The 17029-nt window shown below is 38.6% G+C and overlaps 1 protein-coding gene across 1 annotated transcript in view; it reads left to right on the top strand.

Moving 5' to 3' along the window:
- LOC117830879 (astrotactin-2-like) overlaps positions 1-17029 on the top strand; it is a 484162-nt gene that overhangs the window by 287716 nt on the left and 179417 nt on the right. Inside the window, exons 6-8 of the mRNA XM_034709203.1 lie at positions 411-518; positions 6715-6861; positions 15080-15247. Coding sequence (XP_034565094.1) covers positions 411-518; positions 6715-6861; positions 15080-15247 — 423 coding nt within the window. The remainder of the gene's footprint in view (positions 1-410; positions 519-6714; positions 6862-15079; positions 15248-17029) is intronic.

Genomic DNA, 17029 nt, shown 5'->3' with positions numbered 1-17029 from the left:
AAGGTCAGGTTTCAAACCAGACAATGCACATCAGGCTGAAGAATTAGCCTTTTTTTCACGTTTTCCACTCCAAGTGCTCACAGTGAGTGATGCATTTGAATGTTAATAGAGGGTAGGATGAGCCTTTTGTCAGAAAGCCCTTGCTACACTTATACAAAGAAAAATAAGCAGTGATGTAAGACGTACCACTTAGTCCAACATAAATGGATAGTTCTTCACAGGTGCTTAAATAAGATATTTCTCCTCTTTTGTTCGGTCTTCTTGAGAGTTCTCAAGTATCGACTGCACTAAAAACTTGCTGGTTAACAGTTGCCACGTCTTCTTTCAGACCCTTTCTTACTGTAACCATTGATTTATTGGTTCCTCTCATGTTTCTTTGTACTCATTCCCTCTTATCTTCTCACTGCCAGTGGCTGGAGGCGTGTTTGGTCCTCAAGGAGAATCAGGGTCAGAGCCTGAAGATGACAACCAAATGAAGTTTTACACAGAGCAGCACAGGGGACGAAGGCGCAGCAAAGGTGAGTGGGAAAGCAGGGGTTCTCCTTTTGTATGGTTATAAATGTGCTACATTTTAAAGACTTTAAATTTCACAGAGGGCAGTCCACTTATCTGCTGCATACTGCTGTGAAGGCAATAAAGTAAAAAAAAAAAAGGGATGAAATACAACAAAACATTTTGAAAACAAATGAGTTCTTGCCATACGCTGGTTGAATATGAGGGAGAATGATGGTGAAGCAACCTATAGCTAAGTGAAATGAGGCAAGACATTTCTGGAATTGTAAGCGTTGCTAGAAGTAGGAGGGAGTCGTGCACATTCCCGATGGGGTTTAAAGTGATTTTCGTGGCACAGCTCAATGACACTCAAAGCAGATATATGAGCGGATGTAAATGGAGGCTCAGTGAAGAGCAAAGATGAGTCAAATTACTTTGATGGGAAGTGAGATTTCAACGTCCTGTGCCACACACTGAAATGTGATATTGAAGACTGCGTGTGGATTCGTGTGAGAGTGTGTGAGTGACCTGGAGAAATTGAAACACAGAATTAGTATGAGGCTGTCCACTTGGGTGTTCATGCAGTGATTGAAAAATAATGGAAATCAATGTGTTCCTGTTATTTCCAGAGCCTCAACCACACGATCAAAGAGTAACCTCTCAGAGGAGGAGGGAAAGTCATGGCTCACATATTAATCTTTTTATTATTACTATAACAGATCATAAATGTCTTCTCCTGTTTGGTTCAGGAGAACAGGAGCTAGATGCACATCCTTCTTGCTCCTTTGTGTTTAGACTCTGGTATGTTTAATGTGACATTCAAGGAGAATTTGGACGCAAGAACATTTCTTAAAACTCAATTTATTCATTATTGCTCAGTTTGACATTATTGTTGGATGATATGTTGGAGCGTGTTGTTATAAACATAAAGTTGCTCATGTTATGTCTTCTTAACTTAGTAAAGATGAATGAAATAGAGGTCAGTGTGTTGAGTTTTGTGGTTGTTGCATACAAATAATGTCTGAATCAAAGCCATGTTTTCAGGAGATTTGCAGAGGGAGACAAAAAGTTGAAAAGGCAACTAGCAATCCAGCTACTAGCAATCTGTGGTTTTAGTAAACAAGGAGCCAAATATTTCTTAAAATATAAATGTAGAGGGATCATATCGTTTCTCTATCATATCGTGTATCGTATTGCCTATCGTGTATTGTACTGTGTATCGTATGGCGTATCGTTTTGCGTACCGTACCGCGTTTTGTATTGTGTATCATATTGGGGCTTCCCATATTCATGTACAATCGCCTTCAAATTGCATAAGTGATTATTTAAAATGTTCTAATTATGCTCAAATTGTATTCTTAATATCAAATTTGTGATCTTCAGGGCTGCACTTATTTCATTCTCCATCATAATTGTTATTCTGTGTTTTTGAGTGAGAACATTTTCATCAAGTCACGTGTCACGTTACAAAAATGTTTCTACATAGATTCTTGCTGGCAGCATGAAAGCTTTAACTTTTTTAACTTGCATGCAGTGATGTAGACCTAGCCTTTGCTGTGTGTTTGAAGCATGTATAGAACCCACCTTCGGAACAAACATGCAAGCAGAACTGACACTGCTTGGCAAAATTCATACGACACGTATGCAGCTTTCCTTTCTGATTGGTGGGGTGGCATTGGGGTGGCAAGCTGCTGCTCCAAATTAATGGTAGGGTAAACATTGCTTGAGAATTGATTTCAGCTTTCAAATATCAACAAGTTTTGTTACTGTTTGAGTTATATTTGACTCCTGAATATCATATGCTGTTGCGTATTGTATATGCTATATAGTACTGTGTGTTGTGTATTTTATCACATTGTGTATCGTATTGTGTCATTTTGGGAGAATTGTATCAAATCATAATGTGCATCGTGTCCTGGATCGTACTGTGTATCGAACCGTGTATTGTACCATGTATTGTATCATGTTACGTATGGTGTATCGCATCGTGTATCATAATGTATTTTATCATGTATTGTGCATCGTACCCTGAATTGTTTTATATGTTATCGTGTATCTTATTATATCATGTCATATCCAGCTATTAGTACTTTCCACAAACTTAATTGACATTTCTGTTTTGTGTTTAAATAATGATTATAACAGCATTATTCTGAGTTCAAAAGGTGTTTGATCTGTTTGTCAGATTAAGATTTAACACAAAGGGAGAGGACCCAAGTGCAGACTCAAAGCTGAATTGAATTACCAAAAAGACTAAAGAAAGGCTGTCTTTGCAGAGTCTTGGAAGATCAAATTTCCAAGGGACAATAAAAGGTCCAACTTCAAAGCCTAAAACAAACGGTGAAAAACAACAGCAGCCACCGTTAGAAAAAAGACAAACTGGCAAAAGGAAAGGAACCCAGAGACTAAATACAGACACAGGAGAGACTGACAAGACATAGGTGAAATAAATAAAAGCAGGGAAGAAAGGCAGGGAGTGCAGCAATACAAGTGTAGTGACTGGCAAAAGAAAAGAAGAGAAAGTCTGAATAACCAAATATAAATCAAACCCATAACCAAACAAGGATCATGCACAACAGTTTTTCATGCATATTTTTTCATCACTTGAGAAACCCAAAATACCTTTACAGCTGGACAAATAATTGGATAAATATTTTTCAAGAAGGTACTGAGCCGCTTTAAAGGGTTTTTAAAGTAATCCAAAAAATGTTGGTTGTACAAGAAGTAGGTTTGTCAACATTAATATGCAGCCTTTTGTGGTACTGTATGATGTGGCTCATAAGCTAAGGTTTATAAAAACAGGAGGCTCTCTCCAATAGGCTTTATGGGCTTCAACCAATTCAATACTGAATTACTCTCAAAGAAAATAGGAGTGTGTTTGTTGTGTAATTTTAAAAATAGAGTTCATCACAGAAAACGGTTGATTGTTCACAAATAAAACAGTAAAAGGGTCCTTGTCTGGGCTGTCAGCACTTGGTGAGATTTTATTGGAAAAGCACATGAGCTCACCACTGAGAGAGACATAAAACCCATCGCCATGATCTGTGTAAAAGATACAGCCCGTGTAAAAAGGTGATGCTCTCTCTCAGAGATAGGCTGAGAGAAATGAAGGTAGACAGTTTTGCTTTACTCTCATTTATCTTTTTGTCTACATGAGTGCCGTAAGTGTTTCTTTGTGCTCACAAAGGAGCTGTTTGGTTTGCAGCCATCAAGTGAGTGTTTGCAATCGTGAGTGTACATGCTTTTGTCTACTCAGTGGGCTTTTACTGTAATTGAGGGACCCCTTCACAAGCCCAGTGACACCACCCGGGCCCCAAAGGGATTAGCCGCTCTGCCACTTTCGCTGCAGATAGCTGTTGTTTCTGTCCCTTTCTCGATATAGTGACATGTGACTCAGATTGGGTTGTTCCATTGTCCTAGCTTTGTCTACTTGGTTTTAACCTTGAGCTGAGTTGTGTAGCCTCCAAACTTTTGAAGGGATCAACCAGACTTTTGTCACTGGGAATAAAAATGGTTACTGTTCTAAGCTACTCACCTTTATTTTTCCAGTTTCCTCTATTTTACATTACATCTCTGATTAAAGAGGTACCTCTGTATTTTAATTTCTTAAAATATGCTCATTGCATACGAGCAAAACATTAACAAAGCCTTTCAAAGTTCCATTTAACACCACCCACACCTCTATCTGCTTTTATAACAAAAGGCAACATGGATAAAGAAAAATCCAACCATTATAAACATGACTATCAAAGTACAGTTAATGTATGTAGATTCCAGCCCAAATATGTATCCTTCACAAGGGTAAGGATATACAATAGATTTCAAGAGTAGGTTGAAGGCTGGAGTAAAATCAAATACACATCTACATATAATAATGCGTAGTAGATGGCAGCTACAATTTTGTGGCGTACAAATTTCACATTCAAATAATATTTTGACAGCTGTACATAGCCTTCAGATATCTTGAAAAATTGTACATAAATGTGATCAGGTTAATACCCTAATCTCTACAGCACTGGTATAAATGCAGCAATAAAGCTACCGAGGTACTTAAAACAAAAACACCAGCGCCTTTTGTGCCTACTTTAAAAAATATATTAGCAGCATTAGCTTGTTTATAAGTTCAGTATTGTGCTTGAGCATAACAGAATCACCAAACCACATGTGCAACAAAAGCCTGGATATTTACTAGATTGGACAGATTTTTAAATATGAGACTGGAGCTTAGCAGTCATAACCCAAAATGCATTGCGGCCCTTCAAACTATACAATAACGGAGCTAGCCAGCTAGCACCATGCAACATACAATTGTAGGTAATATGTTTGATATGTACTTAAAATGCATTCAATTAGCTCACACTGTCAGGATTCTATTTCACCTTATCATTTACTTAGTAGGCAGTGCAGTACACACTGTCTGAGTGTGCAGTAGGGAGTATGCTAGTATGTTGTTCAGACATAAGATAAGATAAGATATACTTTATTTGTCCCCCGTTGGGGGAAATTCTTTTGTGACAACAGCTTACAACACAGGACAGGGGAATACAACAATATACTAACATAGTTAAAAAATATAATAACGATAATAATAGCAATGACAACGGTAAAATAGAATAGAATCAAATAGAATAGAATAGAATAGAATAATATAAAATAAAATAAAATAAAGTAAAAATAAAATAGACGATATCTTAAGTCTTTCCTAGTTAGAATTGCTAGACTTTGGCTTCACTGTGTTACATGACTAAACCAACCAATGAGAAATGATAGAAGAAATATGCAACTGAAATGTAATATGTTCAAATTATCAGCAGGGACTTTGAACAGCCCATTGTTAAATAACTAGGTAGTTGCCTTGCTCTAAAAATGTATCAAAGGTGTGTACTTTTCTCCACTTCTTTGCAATGTATTTGAAAAATGTTACCCTTACACCATGTGTGACTTTGTTTCTGAGGTTTCCACTGATCTAGTAATGTAACTCCAACCAGCTAAACATCATGACATTGTACATCAAGTAACCAGCACAGGATTTTCCTTCAAGCTGACTTGACTTTGTTGGACTCCCCCGGTTATAAAAGCAAAACAAGAACAGGTCTACATTATTATTATACTTTACAATAGCTCTGAATAGTGCAGCTTGAACACTGTGCAGCTCTTTTTTAAGAAACAATCACACATTTTCTGAAGCCTGCAGACTCTCAGACATCGTGATGTATGATGTTTTTTCAGATAAGAACAAAAACAGGATTACATTTTCTTTAGGTTTAACAGGACCGATTCATTTTAAACTGTTGGAGCAGTATTTCCAAACAAGAACTATCTTTACATTTTCCACATCACGCCCTTGTGAACCTCCTGTCAACATGTCCACTTCTCCCCCGTGATAAATACCAGTAGACAGAGGTTAAGCAGCTAATTTCATTCTCTATATTCTGGCTTGGAAATGGGAGCCCCCGACAGAGCCAAAGGGCAACCAAAACAACTAATCTATAACCCTGTCAGTGGCAATACGATCATATATCACCCTGGCAAATGAATCTGGGCTGTTCTGCAGGAGCTCGGGTATTCTAAGTCATATTTTACTCACTCAGGCCAAACTTGAACCTGGGTTAGACTCATAAATCAAGAGTTCAATTATCTGCCTTTTCAAGGATTTAGGAGGGCTTACAGGCTGAACTTTGGAAAAGCACAGGGCTAAAGTGAAGTGATTTAGTTTTGTGTCTGTGTGTGGGTTATGTGTCTGTGCATATCAATGGCAGTATGAAAAGATGGACCCCACTCCCTCTGTTTAGTAGTAAAGCCAAAATACCCTACTTCGATAGGAGCTGGTGTAATATGCATTTGCCCGAGTCTGTGTAGTCGGGATTGGCTGGGTTTTGATGTCCTGCCACTTCAGTCAACTGTGACACATTTCAATTATGACTTGTAGCATAAAGCTTAATGAGTTGGTTTAAAGTGAACTATCACAGTTCAGAGAGTCTAATGACTGTTGTGCTTATGTTTGTTAAAAAATTACATCAAGAAAAATGTCATTGACATCATTTCTAATTGACCTTTTTTACCATGGAGGAGGTGGGCTGTCTTACCTGCACTGCTCACAGTCAGAAGCTCTTAATCTTTTGGCTTCGCTTTTGGGGAACTGTCATGCTGTCCATATTTTGGAAAGGCTCCAAAACTGTTCACCTAAACCTTTTTTTTCTCTCTCTCTTTCTCTACCTCCAGGCCACCCACACAGCCCTCTAAATAAGGTCACCCTGACGTTGATCACCATCAGCACATGTGTCATTGCCATTGTCTATGCCACGCAGGACTCCTGCCCTCTCACTGTCAAGGTTACCCTCCATGTGCCCGAGCACTTCGTCGCAGACGGTAAGTGCAACACAGTCATTAAATCACGGCAGAATATTTAACTACAGGTTATTTATTACCATGTTTATTTTTGTTATTGTGCTCTTATTTCCACTGAATCTGTGTGAAAATTCCAGGTGATGTTTCTTTTTATAGGCTTATATTTTAGACCTTGTATCTAATACCTACCTTTCTTACACCTAGGCAACATTGTGTTTTGTATTGGTTAAAGAAATATATAGATTTGTGCAGGATGCAGTCATTATAGCAGCACTCAGTCATTTCTTTTGTTTGTTTTTTCAAGCCGTAATTGGATATTCCTGTCCATCGAGCTGCATAATACAGGGATGACTCGAGGAGAAGGCTGAAAAATATTATTCAATTTGTATGTTTTGTTGTTGTGAGGCAACACAGCTAATGGAGCAATGATAGCTCCACATGCTTCCCCTGTTTATGTCAACAAATGTCTCGCAGTGAAATCCCCACCCCCTCAAATGTGATTTGTGGTTTTCAATTTCAACACCTTTCAGAATAAAAGCCCCCTCTATGACTGATAAAGTACAACAGATGCACGTTAATGCAACTAAAAGTAAGTGATGTGCTGGAGTCAAAAAATGAAGACAATAAAGCCCAAGTAGTGAAGGCTCCCGATGGAAAAATGTACAATAATCACAGCAAAAGTGGGAGACACTTTGGGCCATCAGACTGATGAAGAGCAGCAAACACAACACATAATTGTTGCTTTGTTTTTGCAGTGGCAGCTTTTAGTGTTTCCACTTTATTAGATGTTATAGAATACAATAGATGGGGATAATAACTGATCCATTGTTAGCACTTTTTTAGTTCTAAATTCCTTTCTGGTGATGAGGTGGTTGTGAATTTGTTCCGTGTATTGGCATCATTCCACTGCATCAACTTTACAGGGAGGCAAGAGAGCCCACTGTAGGAAATGGGAAAAGAGTAAAGTGAAGTAAGAGGGAGTGAAGAGCAGAGGCAATTTAACTAATGATTGTCATATCTCTGAAAGCTCAGCATTCACATATCAGTCGATCAGGTGCTCTTGCCGCCAGGACCTCATTTCTAGTCCGCCCACACATCCAACCACAATTTGTGTGCAAATGGGTACACCATAGTACACAAAGAGCACACACTTGAACTTGTGTAGTGTATTCTCCAACCATGGAAAGAAACCAGAAAGGACAACATCAATATATCTGATGAAAACCATTAAGTACTTTATGATTATGTTCTATATTGTGTCGCTTTGTATCATTGTTTTCCTTCTACTATAACTACCCAACAAATTAAATTATTACTACTTTCCAAACAGTAGAACTGGCCATATATAGTTATGTCAATCAAATTAAAACTACACTAGGCTTCATACAAGACCCTCTTGTAATTTGCAGCATACAGTATGTGAGTGATAACAGAGAATTTGTGACTCTTAGAATTGTCCCTTTCTCTTAATATTCTAAATTACTCACTTTATTAGTGGCTCAGACTTGTTCAATAAGCCATGTGCAAATATCCTGCCAATTCCTCCTCAAGGCAGAAATCACATATTTTACTCAAGAATACTAATGCCTCAATTTCACTGAAGTCAGAGTTGGAATGTCAGTTTGTTAGAAACTAAAAGAAAATACATGTCAAAGAAAATGTTAATTCTTTGCTACATAGTTTCCAAAAGGCCTGTGTCCACTAACAATGTTTTTTTTTTCATTGGCAGCACCCACGACCTCAATTTCAGAGCACTTTTCACAGTGCAGACTATTGCTGGGTCATGAAAGTTGTCTCACAAGAACTTCCACCTCTCTCAGAAGTGACTGTTTAGTCGGTTAAAGCTCAATTTTAGTTTTAATTTAAAGGCATTTTTAAAAACAATTGGTATAAATCGTGTTGTAGAATTAGCAGCAGCTCTACATCAGGAAATTGTAACCTAAAAAGACTTGTGTGGTTAGTTTCTCCTCTGTATGGACCTTCCCCAGTGTTGTTGACAAAGCTGATGTCAGAAGTCTCACCTCTTCTTGATTCTAATTGGTCGGTTATCAAGAATTGACGATCATTGAGATGTTCCAAAAGTTGAAGTATGTTCAACTGAGATCATTGAGAGTGCAGGGATTGAAATCATCTGACACTGGGGGTATTTTTCCCGCTAAAATAATTTAACTGCATTTGGTTTGAATAGAAAATAGGTGCTGCCAGCGCAAAATATGTTGTTAGTGGACACAGGCCCTTATTATTTAATTGGCAGATGGACAGGCAACCAGGCTCTCTCCACCTTTTTTTTTTCTTTAAGTATTTGTTAACGGTCACTTGTGGTGTTTGTTCAGTCATTTGTCACTATAAATTATAAGACTTTACAGTTAAGCATAATCCACTGAGGGCTCTAACATTCCCTTGTCTGATAGTTCCATATCTGTTAAGTCATCTTCTATGTTTTTGTAGTATTAACTGTGTAATTACCCCTTTTTTATATATGCCACAGTACATCCCTGCACTTGCAACATATAATTACAAACTAAACAGTTTTGGCTGCTGACGCTGATGCAGTGTCACCATATTTTGTTGCCTTGATTCAGACAGTTGAAGGAGACATTATGCATATCATCAGAACTCATCTTTTTATTTTTTCACAACATTTTAGAAATGAAACCTTTCAACAAATTGAACAGTTTTTAGCTGTGTCAATTATAGTAACAATAAAATAGAATAAAATGTGAACCTCGACATGAACATAAGGCATTAATAAAGCTGGAACAGGTTGCCTATGACTGGTTCACACAGTTTAGAGGAATTGGTGAATCAATCTTAAAAAACTTGCAGATATAGGCGGCACAGAAAAAAGCATAAAAGTAAAAGGATTTTAGAATTAAATATAGAAAGTACTTCATTCCTCCCTTGTTATAGATTAGTTTACTGCAATTTATTAATGGCCATGTATTCCCCTTAAAATAATGACTGGTTATGGCAATCTCCTGAACTTTCCTTTCTGACTACTGACATTATAAATACAATTCTACACTGAAAGAAAAGGACTGGGATGACCCTTGAGGTGACTTCTGACCAAATACTCCTTAACTTTTAAATATCAAAAAGCAACGGTCATTCTATAAAATATTCCCTGGTTCTTCATGATCACCAGATAATTATTCAAGAATATCATGACTCTTTGACCTTTACTTTTTGACACTGGCAGGAGAAACTCAACACAGTAACCGCCTGTAGGTACAGCTATTAAAAAAAAACAACTTAAAAGTTGTATTCCACACATTTTATTTCCTTTCTTTTTTGGGAGAGGGGGTGTGAAGGCTGAACCTGCATTTGAGAGCATATGCACCCTGAAAGAGCTTAAAGCAGACCGTTGTCCCTTAAGTTCTGTTTTTCCTCTGCAAACGTGTGTACACTGTAATTGGGCTGAGAGAAGCAGACACCTGAGGCAGAGCAGATGTGATAAAAAGTCGGCTTAAGCCATTGGTCTGGCAGGCGTACAGTCAGCACCTGGCAGGTAGTCAGAACAAACAAACAAACAAATCCTGCAGATAAACAAACAGAGGGAATGCAAACTGCAAGCTACGTATAAAAATAAGTTAGGTCAGGACAGGAACAGAGAGGAAAGGGAAAAGGACAATAACTTTCTGGTGTGGCTACAAAACAAGATGACACATGAGCCGACCCTGTATGAACTACCCTGTGTGGGCTGTAGGAGGAATGAGTGAGAGGAGGCAGAGGGGCAGGCATGTGACTTGTGGACAGGTAAGACATGGCAATAGGAACAACACACAGCACAATAAGGAAAATATAGGCTGGTAACAGGAGGGAAAAGAGATGATCGATGTTAAAAAGCTAACTTATGTGGTCAATTTTATCACAAACTCCTTTCTAAATTGAATTGATAGTGAAGAAAATGTAACTTGTACAGATTAATGAGGTTTATGTGCATGTATGGGGTGTTTTGATTTTGAAGCTATTGTTTCATAAAAACAAATATTAAACAAAATCAATGGATTCTTTATCAGACACATCTTAACATTAAGAGAAGATCGTATCCCAAATATTAAAATCAAATATGATAAACTATGCTATTAATTTTACAAAACAAGGAAAAATAGTTATTGTTTTGTGGTTGTGATTAGCAAAATATTACATAAAAACAATACCAGGCATCATTGTAATATGGCTGTCTTGTGAACTTGATTCTTTTTCTTTTGTTTCTTCTTTTCTGGGGGTCATTTTCGCCTCTATTTGATAGGACAGCTGAAGAGAGACAGGAAATGTGGGTAGAAGAGAGTGGGGGAGGACATGCAGTAAATGGTCAAGGCTGGAATCGAACCTGCGATGAGGGCTATAGCCTCTGTATATGGAGCACACGTTTAGACCGCTAGGCTAACTGCGCCCAGTGTACTTGATTCTGATTGGTCAATACCCCATATTAAGGGTCTTTTATTACTCAAAATCCAACAGTTGCTTTGGATACAGCTCCAATAGCAGACTCCAGTGGACTTAGTTTAACCACATCAATCTACAGAAAGTAGTTCGGTTAATTTGACATCAGTTTTTTTATAGAAAGAAACAAGAAAAGAGGCGGAAACAGCGGGTAATGGCTGGAGAGGTTAAAGACAAAAACCTGGAGGATATGAAAGAGAAATCTAAAAAATTGAAGATGGCGTATGAAGTACATATTAAACGGAATGTGGTAAGGAATCCAGTGGTGTTTTTTTTTCAATGGCATATGGAAGAATAAGGAGGGGTGTCCTTGAAAAATAAGGACAGTGCTGATTTCATGCTGTCCATTCATTCCTTTGTTTTACTTCACGCTAAGTTAGCTCACTTTTAGATACTGTAGCTACAGAGTTAACAGTGACTATGGAACAGCTTCTTAATCTATTGTAGTCAAGACATCTCAGGGTAAGCAACATTCATGCCCAAACAATGCCTTCAAATTCAACCCCAGCTATTCACCAGATGGTCTTCTCTAGACACGTGTCTAAAAGGTGATAAGTGAAATTTCAAAATTTGCTGGATTTCTATTACATATATTATATGTAAAAAAAAAAATCCCTAAGAGACAGTAATAAAAATCGGCCTGTTTTTTTAAATTGTTTTTATTTCTGAGATTAGATGTGGTCACGGGAAAGTGTACAGTGAGAAAAGGGTTGGAGAAAAGACAGGGGGCAGGGGAAGGATGTCAGCTCTACAGGCACTCTCATCAGGCAGACCTCAGCAGAACATCACATTGGCCTATTTGCACTCGAGGTCTGGATCAACGATTGTCTGAGGCTCCCGTCGATGCGTGTCGATACACAACCAAGATACAGTTAACCGCTTCCTCTTCAGCAAGCAGTAATATCAACGTCCCGCCTTATGACCTGCCTTGACCAATCATCATTCCTCATGAGTCATGCATCAACCTGACTCACTAAGCCCAAACCAATCAAAAGCAGTGTAGGGTGGGCCATGATGTTGTGGCATTCCGATAGGAGTCTTTTCAAAGTAAAAGCCATCGAATGCAAACAAACATTTATTGTTACCATTTTTTGCTATTTTTTTCTGAAAAATGACCAAAGTCCAGACCTTGATGACTTCATAGCTGGTATTGCCATGAATGTAACAGACTGTTTTCAATGCAGGAAGTATGCTGTAACCATTTTAAAATCAAATCATCTCCAAATCAATATTTGCTGCAAAGTTATTGATTTCTTGAGTAGATGGTCGTGTTATAACTGCACTACAGGTCTGTGTCACAGATTGGAACCCCCTCAGGGTGAGACAGGACCACTTTGCTGCATGTTGGGGTCATACTTACCCTGTCAAGATTCCAAAACCCTAGACAACTTGCTATTAAACATAATCCCTTTCTTGGGAGGTGGTAAAAGTAGCAGCAAATACATATGCAGAAAAGTGTTTGTGGTTGCAAAGTGCTTTTCTTTTCTTTCTTTTGTGTTTTTATTTTTTTGAGGAGATAATTGCTACACTTGTTTAAAAGCAAATCCACCACCTGATGTGCACATTTTCTTTATTTATAACTGTCACTATGATGCCGAGGTGAAAATGTGTGGGAAAAAAAGAAAAGTGATTGAGCTAACAAAATAATTTCTCCCCACATTTCTGCACTCACTTCATGATATGCTCAGTTAAATTGCCAGCAATCAGCCCCGTTCTTACTGCACAGGAGGGGGGTTTCTGCACAGGTCTGAAAGAAACCAACCCATAATCACTCTCGCTGTGTGAGCTGGAGCCATTATTCTTCTCTCTCTCAGCAAATGAGGGCTGCTGCCACTTGTGCTCACTAAACTGCAGTGCTGCAGGATTTGGCCTTGTTATGCTCACCTTTTGGTCAGCCTGACCCTGGAGATGCCTCAAGGAGCCCTTTTTCAAAATGATGTGTGTAATTCACATTTTTGGCATTCACCTCTTTTTCAAAAGCAGAAACAAACTTTGCTTTTAACCAAATTAACATTTGCAGTATTAGCAAGTAAACATGTAGTTATTGAAAGCACAAAGAAGCCTTGCTGTAGTGGATTTAATTTTCCTTTCTTTATCTTTTGGACAAAATGAACTATTGACCCATGGTGACGTCATGATGTGGTTGGAAAGCTCAGATGTTATTTTCTCGTCTTAAGTCAATGGATAGTGAAAAATCTGGAGGGAGGTCAGGCCTTGTTTAAGTTAAAAATAATATTTGACAGCCTATTAGCTAACATCAGAACACACCTAGCCAGTTGCATGAATGTATTGTAGATGGGTTTTACTTTCAACATCAGGGTTATTAGCTCGTTTGCCAACTTGGCTAATTGACCACCATTTGTGATTTTATTTGAAAAGATTATGCTGGTACACAAGTAAGACTCCTCATCCTGCAACCAGATCGAGGCTGACATCCCTGATAATGCAGATAAACTACCGGTGTTATGGTGTAAGGAGTGACCTTGCTTACTGGCTGCTTCCTGTCAAATGCTTAGGTAGTTTGCTGCCTTTAAATGTCTGTGAGGGCTCTCAGTCATCCAGGTCAGGGTAATTCAAGCTTAATCTGCAAAAGTAACTGGACTTGGTAGAAATAAAAAACTCCTCAAAGTAACTTTAAGACCTAACCCTCCATTAGCGTAATAGCCTCAAACACAACAATATCTACTATGGTCAGATTTTGCGCTCTTATGGGATCGATTTTCACTGCTATGCAGATGACTTACAGTTATGCATGCCAATTGTTGTAGGGAAGAAATCGATCACATCAAAGCTTAGTGCCTGTCTGGCTGCTGTTAGAGGCTGGTTGACATCAAACTTCCTGCTTCTCAACACAGCAAAGACAGAAATGATGGTTGACAGCCCTGCAAGACCGAGTCAGTCTCAAATTTATGATTGCTATTCCAAAAACCACATGGTTTTAATTATCCCAGCGATACATTTTATTTTTTAATAAATAAAGAGGCAGCTGGTGACTTCTTGTTTGGGATATTGATAATATTTAGTGTCCATTTGATGAGCAACTAACCTTGTTGGAGTGTTTATTCCTTAGTAGTTTATTTTATTACAGGATATTTCCCCTTTAACTTTTCAGACCTAGTTTTCTCTTGCACAAAACCACTGTCACACACTTTAAATCAAACAGTAGATCAATTTTTTCAATCATTCTTAACCTCATGACTGCTATCTTTCTGCCCTCACCTGGTAACTGAAGTTTATTTAAACTCACTTTGACACAGAAACAATTACTTACTGAAAACACTTAGCCCAAATTTACCTTCCGCATCCTGCACTAAACTCACAATAAAGCTGTGTAAGATTCTTTGTGCTCACAAGAGAGCAGAAGCACAATCTCCTCTCTGCTCCCTTTGGAAGTAAAAGTCATTGGCATCAATTAGGGATAATCTTGTTCAGTGATCAGAGTCTAACGATCGGCCTGGGAGCAATAAGAAAGGAAGGTAAGTCGGCGTCAATGGGCAGAGCGTTTACTGATTGACTTGTGAAACTCTTTGAGCCCCTCTACTGCAATTACCAAGGAAATCTCATCAATACACACATTATAGGTCTTAATTTTCTCATTTAAATTCAGCGTGGTCAGGAGGGGAATTGAAATTACAGTGAAAACAAAAGAATTAGCTACTTTCCAATTGGCTTTAAAATAGAGCCACTGAAGGAGCTTTTTTAAAACAATAACAATCAATTAAGTTCCTTTTATTGTTTTGGGCTTGGCTCTAAACCGAGGTCATTTTTTTTTTCCCTGTGTCTTCTGTTTCAGGAAGCAGTTTTGTGGTGAGCATGGGCAGCTTCCTGGATGTTTCCAATTGGCTAAACCCAGCCAAGCTAACCCTCTACTATCAGACCAACTCGTCCACACAATGGGTTCAGGACTACTGCGGGCAGAGGGCCACCGAGCCCTGCGAGCAGATCTGTGATCAGGATACAGGTCAGTACACACACACACACACACACACACACACACACACACACACACACACACACACACACACACACACACACACACACACACCACCCATGCACACTGGAGTCAATTTGCTGAATACACACTGCAACCCCCATTTTTTTATTTGGCAGTTAAAATATTAGAGTTTAACTTGTTTATACCATATTAAATCTTACCTGCTTGTCACTTTCAACCCTGCCACACAGAGTGCAATGCCGTGCTTGATAGGTCTGTCACTAATGCTTTTAATTTTGAGACAAAATATGCAGTCAGTGTTTGTTGAACTCAGTCTGAAAATTACAAGATAATCAGAAAAATATGAAGGCTTAATCACAACCTAATAATAATTAGGGATGTTCCTAGGGACTAATTTCCCAGCCGGCTGAACAGAAATTTTAATTCCGGCTAGTCGATGAGTCTTAAGGTAAGAAAACACTCTGAAAACAGTCCAAACTGAGCACAACTCATGAATAACAGAAATCGTTTTAGCTTATTTTTGGGCTTAATTTGAGACAATCGGACAATGGATAGATTAGGAAACTGGGAGAGGTAGTGGCAAGGGACTGTGGGCTGGAATCCAGTCGCCTGCCTTGGGGATAATAGCTTCTGTACATGGGGTGATTGACTCAACCACTAGGCCAAACCAGCACCCCAGTATTGACATCTATTTGAATTGCAGCTTAGATGTATGGGACTTTGTCATGTGCAAAGTGAACATGGTACATTGTCCCACAAAGCAGGACAGCAAATAAGTAAAAAGTCAACAAATAACATTTAAAGCTTCTGTGAGGAACTCTCCAGTTGTGTTGAATTTGGCGCCCCTTGTTGACAAAGCCGTACCGCTTATCGCCGGCTTCATTTAAATTGTCAACTGTATGTCTCATCTGAAATCATGCTGTTGAAAATCTAATGCTAAGGCTGTTCCAGCAGCATGCAGTTAATCCACACAACTGGCACCTACCCCCCTCGCCAGAGGTTTATACATTAATAAAAACTACATAGAAGTAGTCAGTCCTGTTGCTAACTGTCTATTTTGCTTGTTTAACTCATAGTGAGTCACTGATATTAATTTCAGTCTGTTTCATAACCAGCTAAAAAACTCCTTTCAGTAGCTTTAAAATACTATAACATATATAAGAATCAGAAACAGGAAAGCTAGGCTAGCAATCAAAAACACACAAAATAATAACAGTAAGGCCAAGGTTGCCATTTCTTGGCTGTTAAACAGTGTTGTGTTGTTGTCCATCAGCTTTGAACAGCATGCACACTACTTGACTGACTGACTGAAACATTTTACTTTATAGTGAGTTCAACAGCTGAAAGAAACTTCCCAGCACAGACGTTGCAGGTACAAAGAGATGGCAAATGCATTGTTATGGAGAACGCCGTGTCTTCTCGCTCCATGGATCTTTGTTGAGTGGTATACAAGTTTCCATCCAGTAGCGCTTCAGCTCATCTTCACTCGGCTAGTGGCGAATGACTCCTGGAACCAGCAGTATACCAGTTAGTTCGGCTTGCAAAACAGCAGATGAGACATGGTACATTTGCCAGACTGTACCTTTTTTAAAGCACCTCATTGGAAACATCCACAGTTACTCTCACAGTAGTGGCACAACATTTAACCAGCACTGTGGGCCTACATACGTAGAAATATAAAGTATTAGTTTGACAGACTTGTAGTTCTGATGCTGACTGACTCATTACCTGCTGTTGCAGTGGGTAATTTTAGTTTTCTACATTTCTACAGCGTCCAAATTGTCTGTT

This window comes from Notolabrus celidotus, chromosome 19 (assembly GCF_009762535.1).
Source record: "Notolabrus celidotus isolate fNotCel1 chromosome 19, fNotCel1.pri, whole genome shotgun sequence".
Classification (NCBI taxonomy): Eukaryota; Metazoa; Chordata; class Actinopteri; order Labriformes; family Labridae; genus Notolabrus; species Notolabrus celidotus.
Note: the sequence above shows the minus strand (reverse complement) of the source record. Positions and strands in the feature narration are given on the sequence as shown.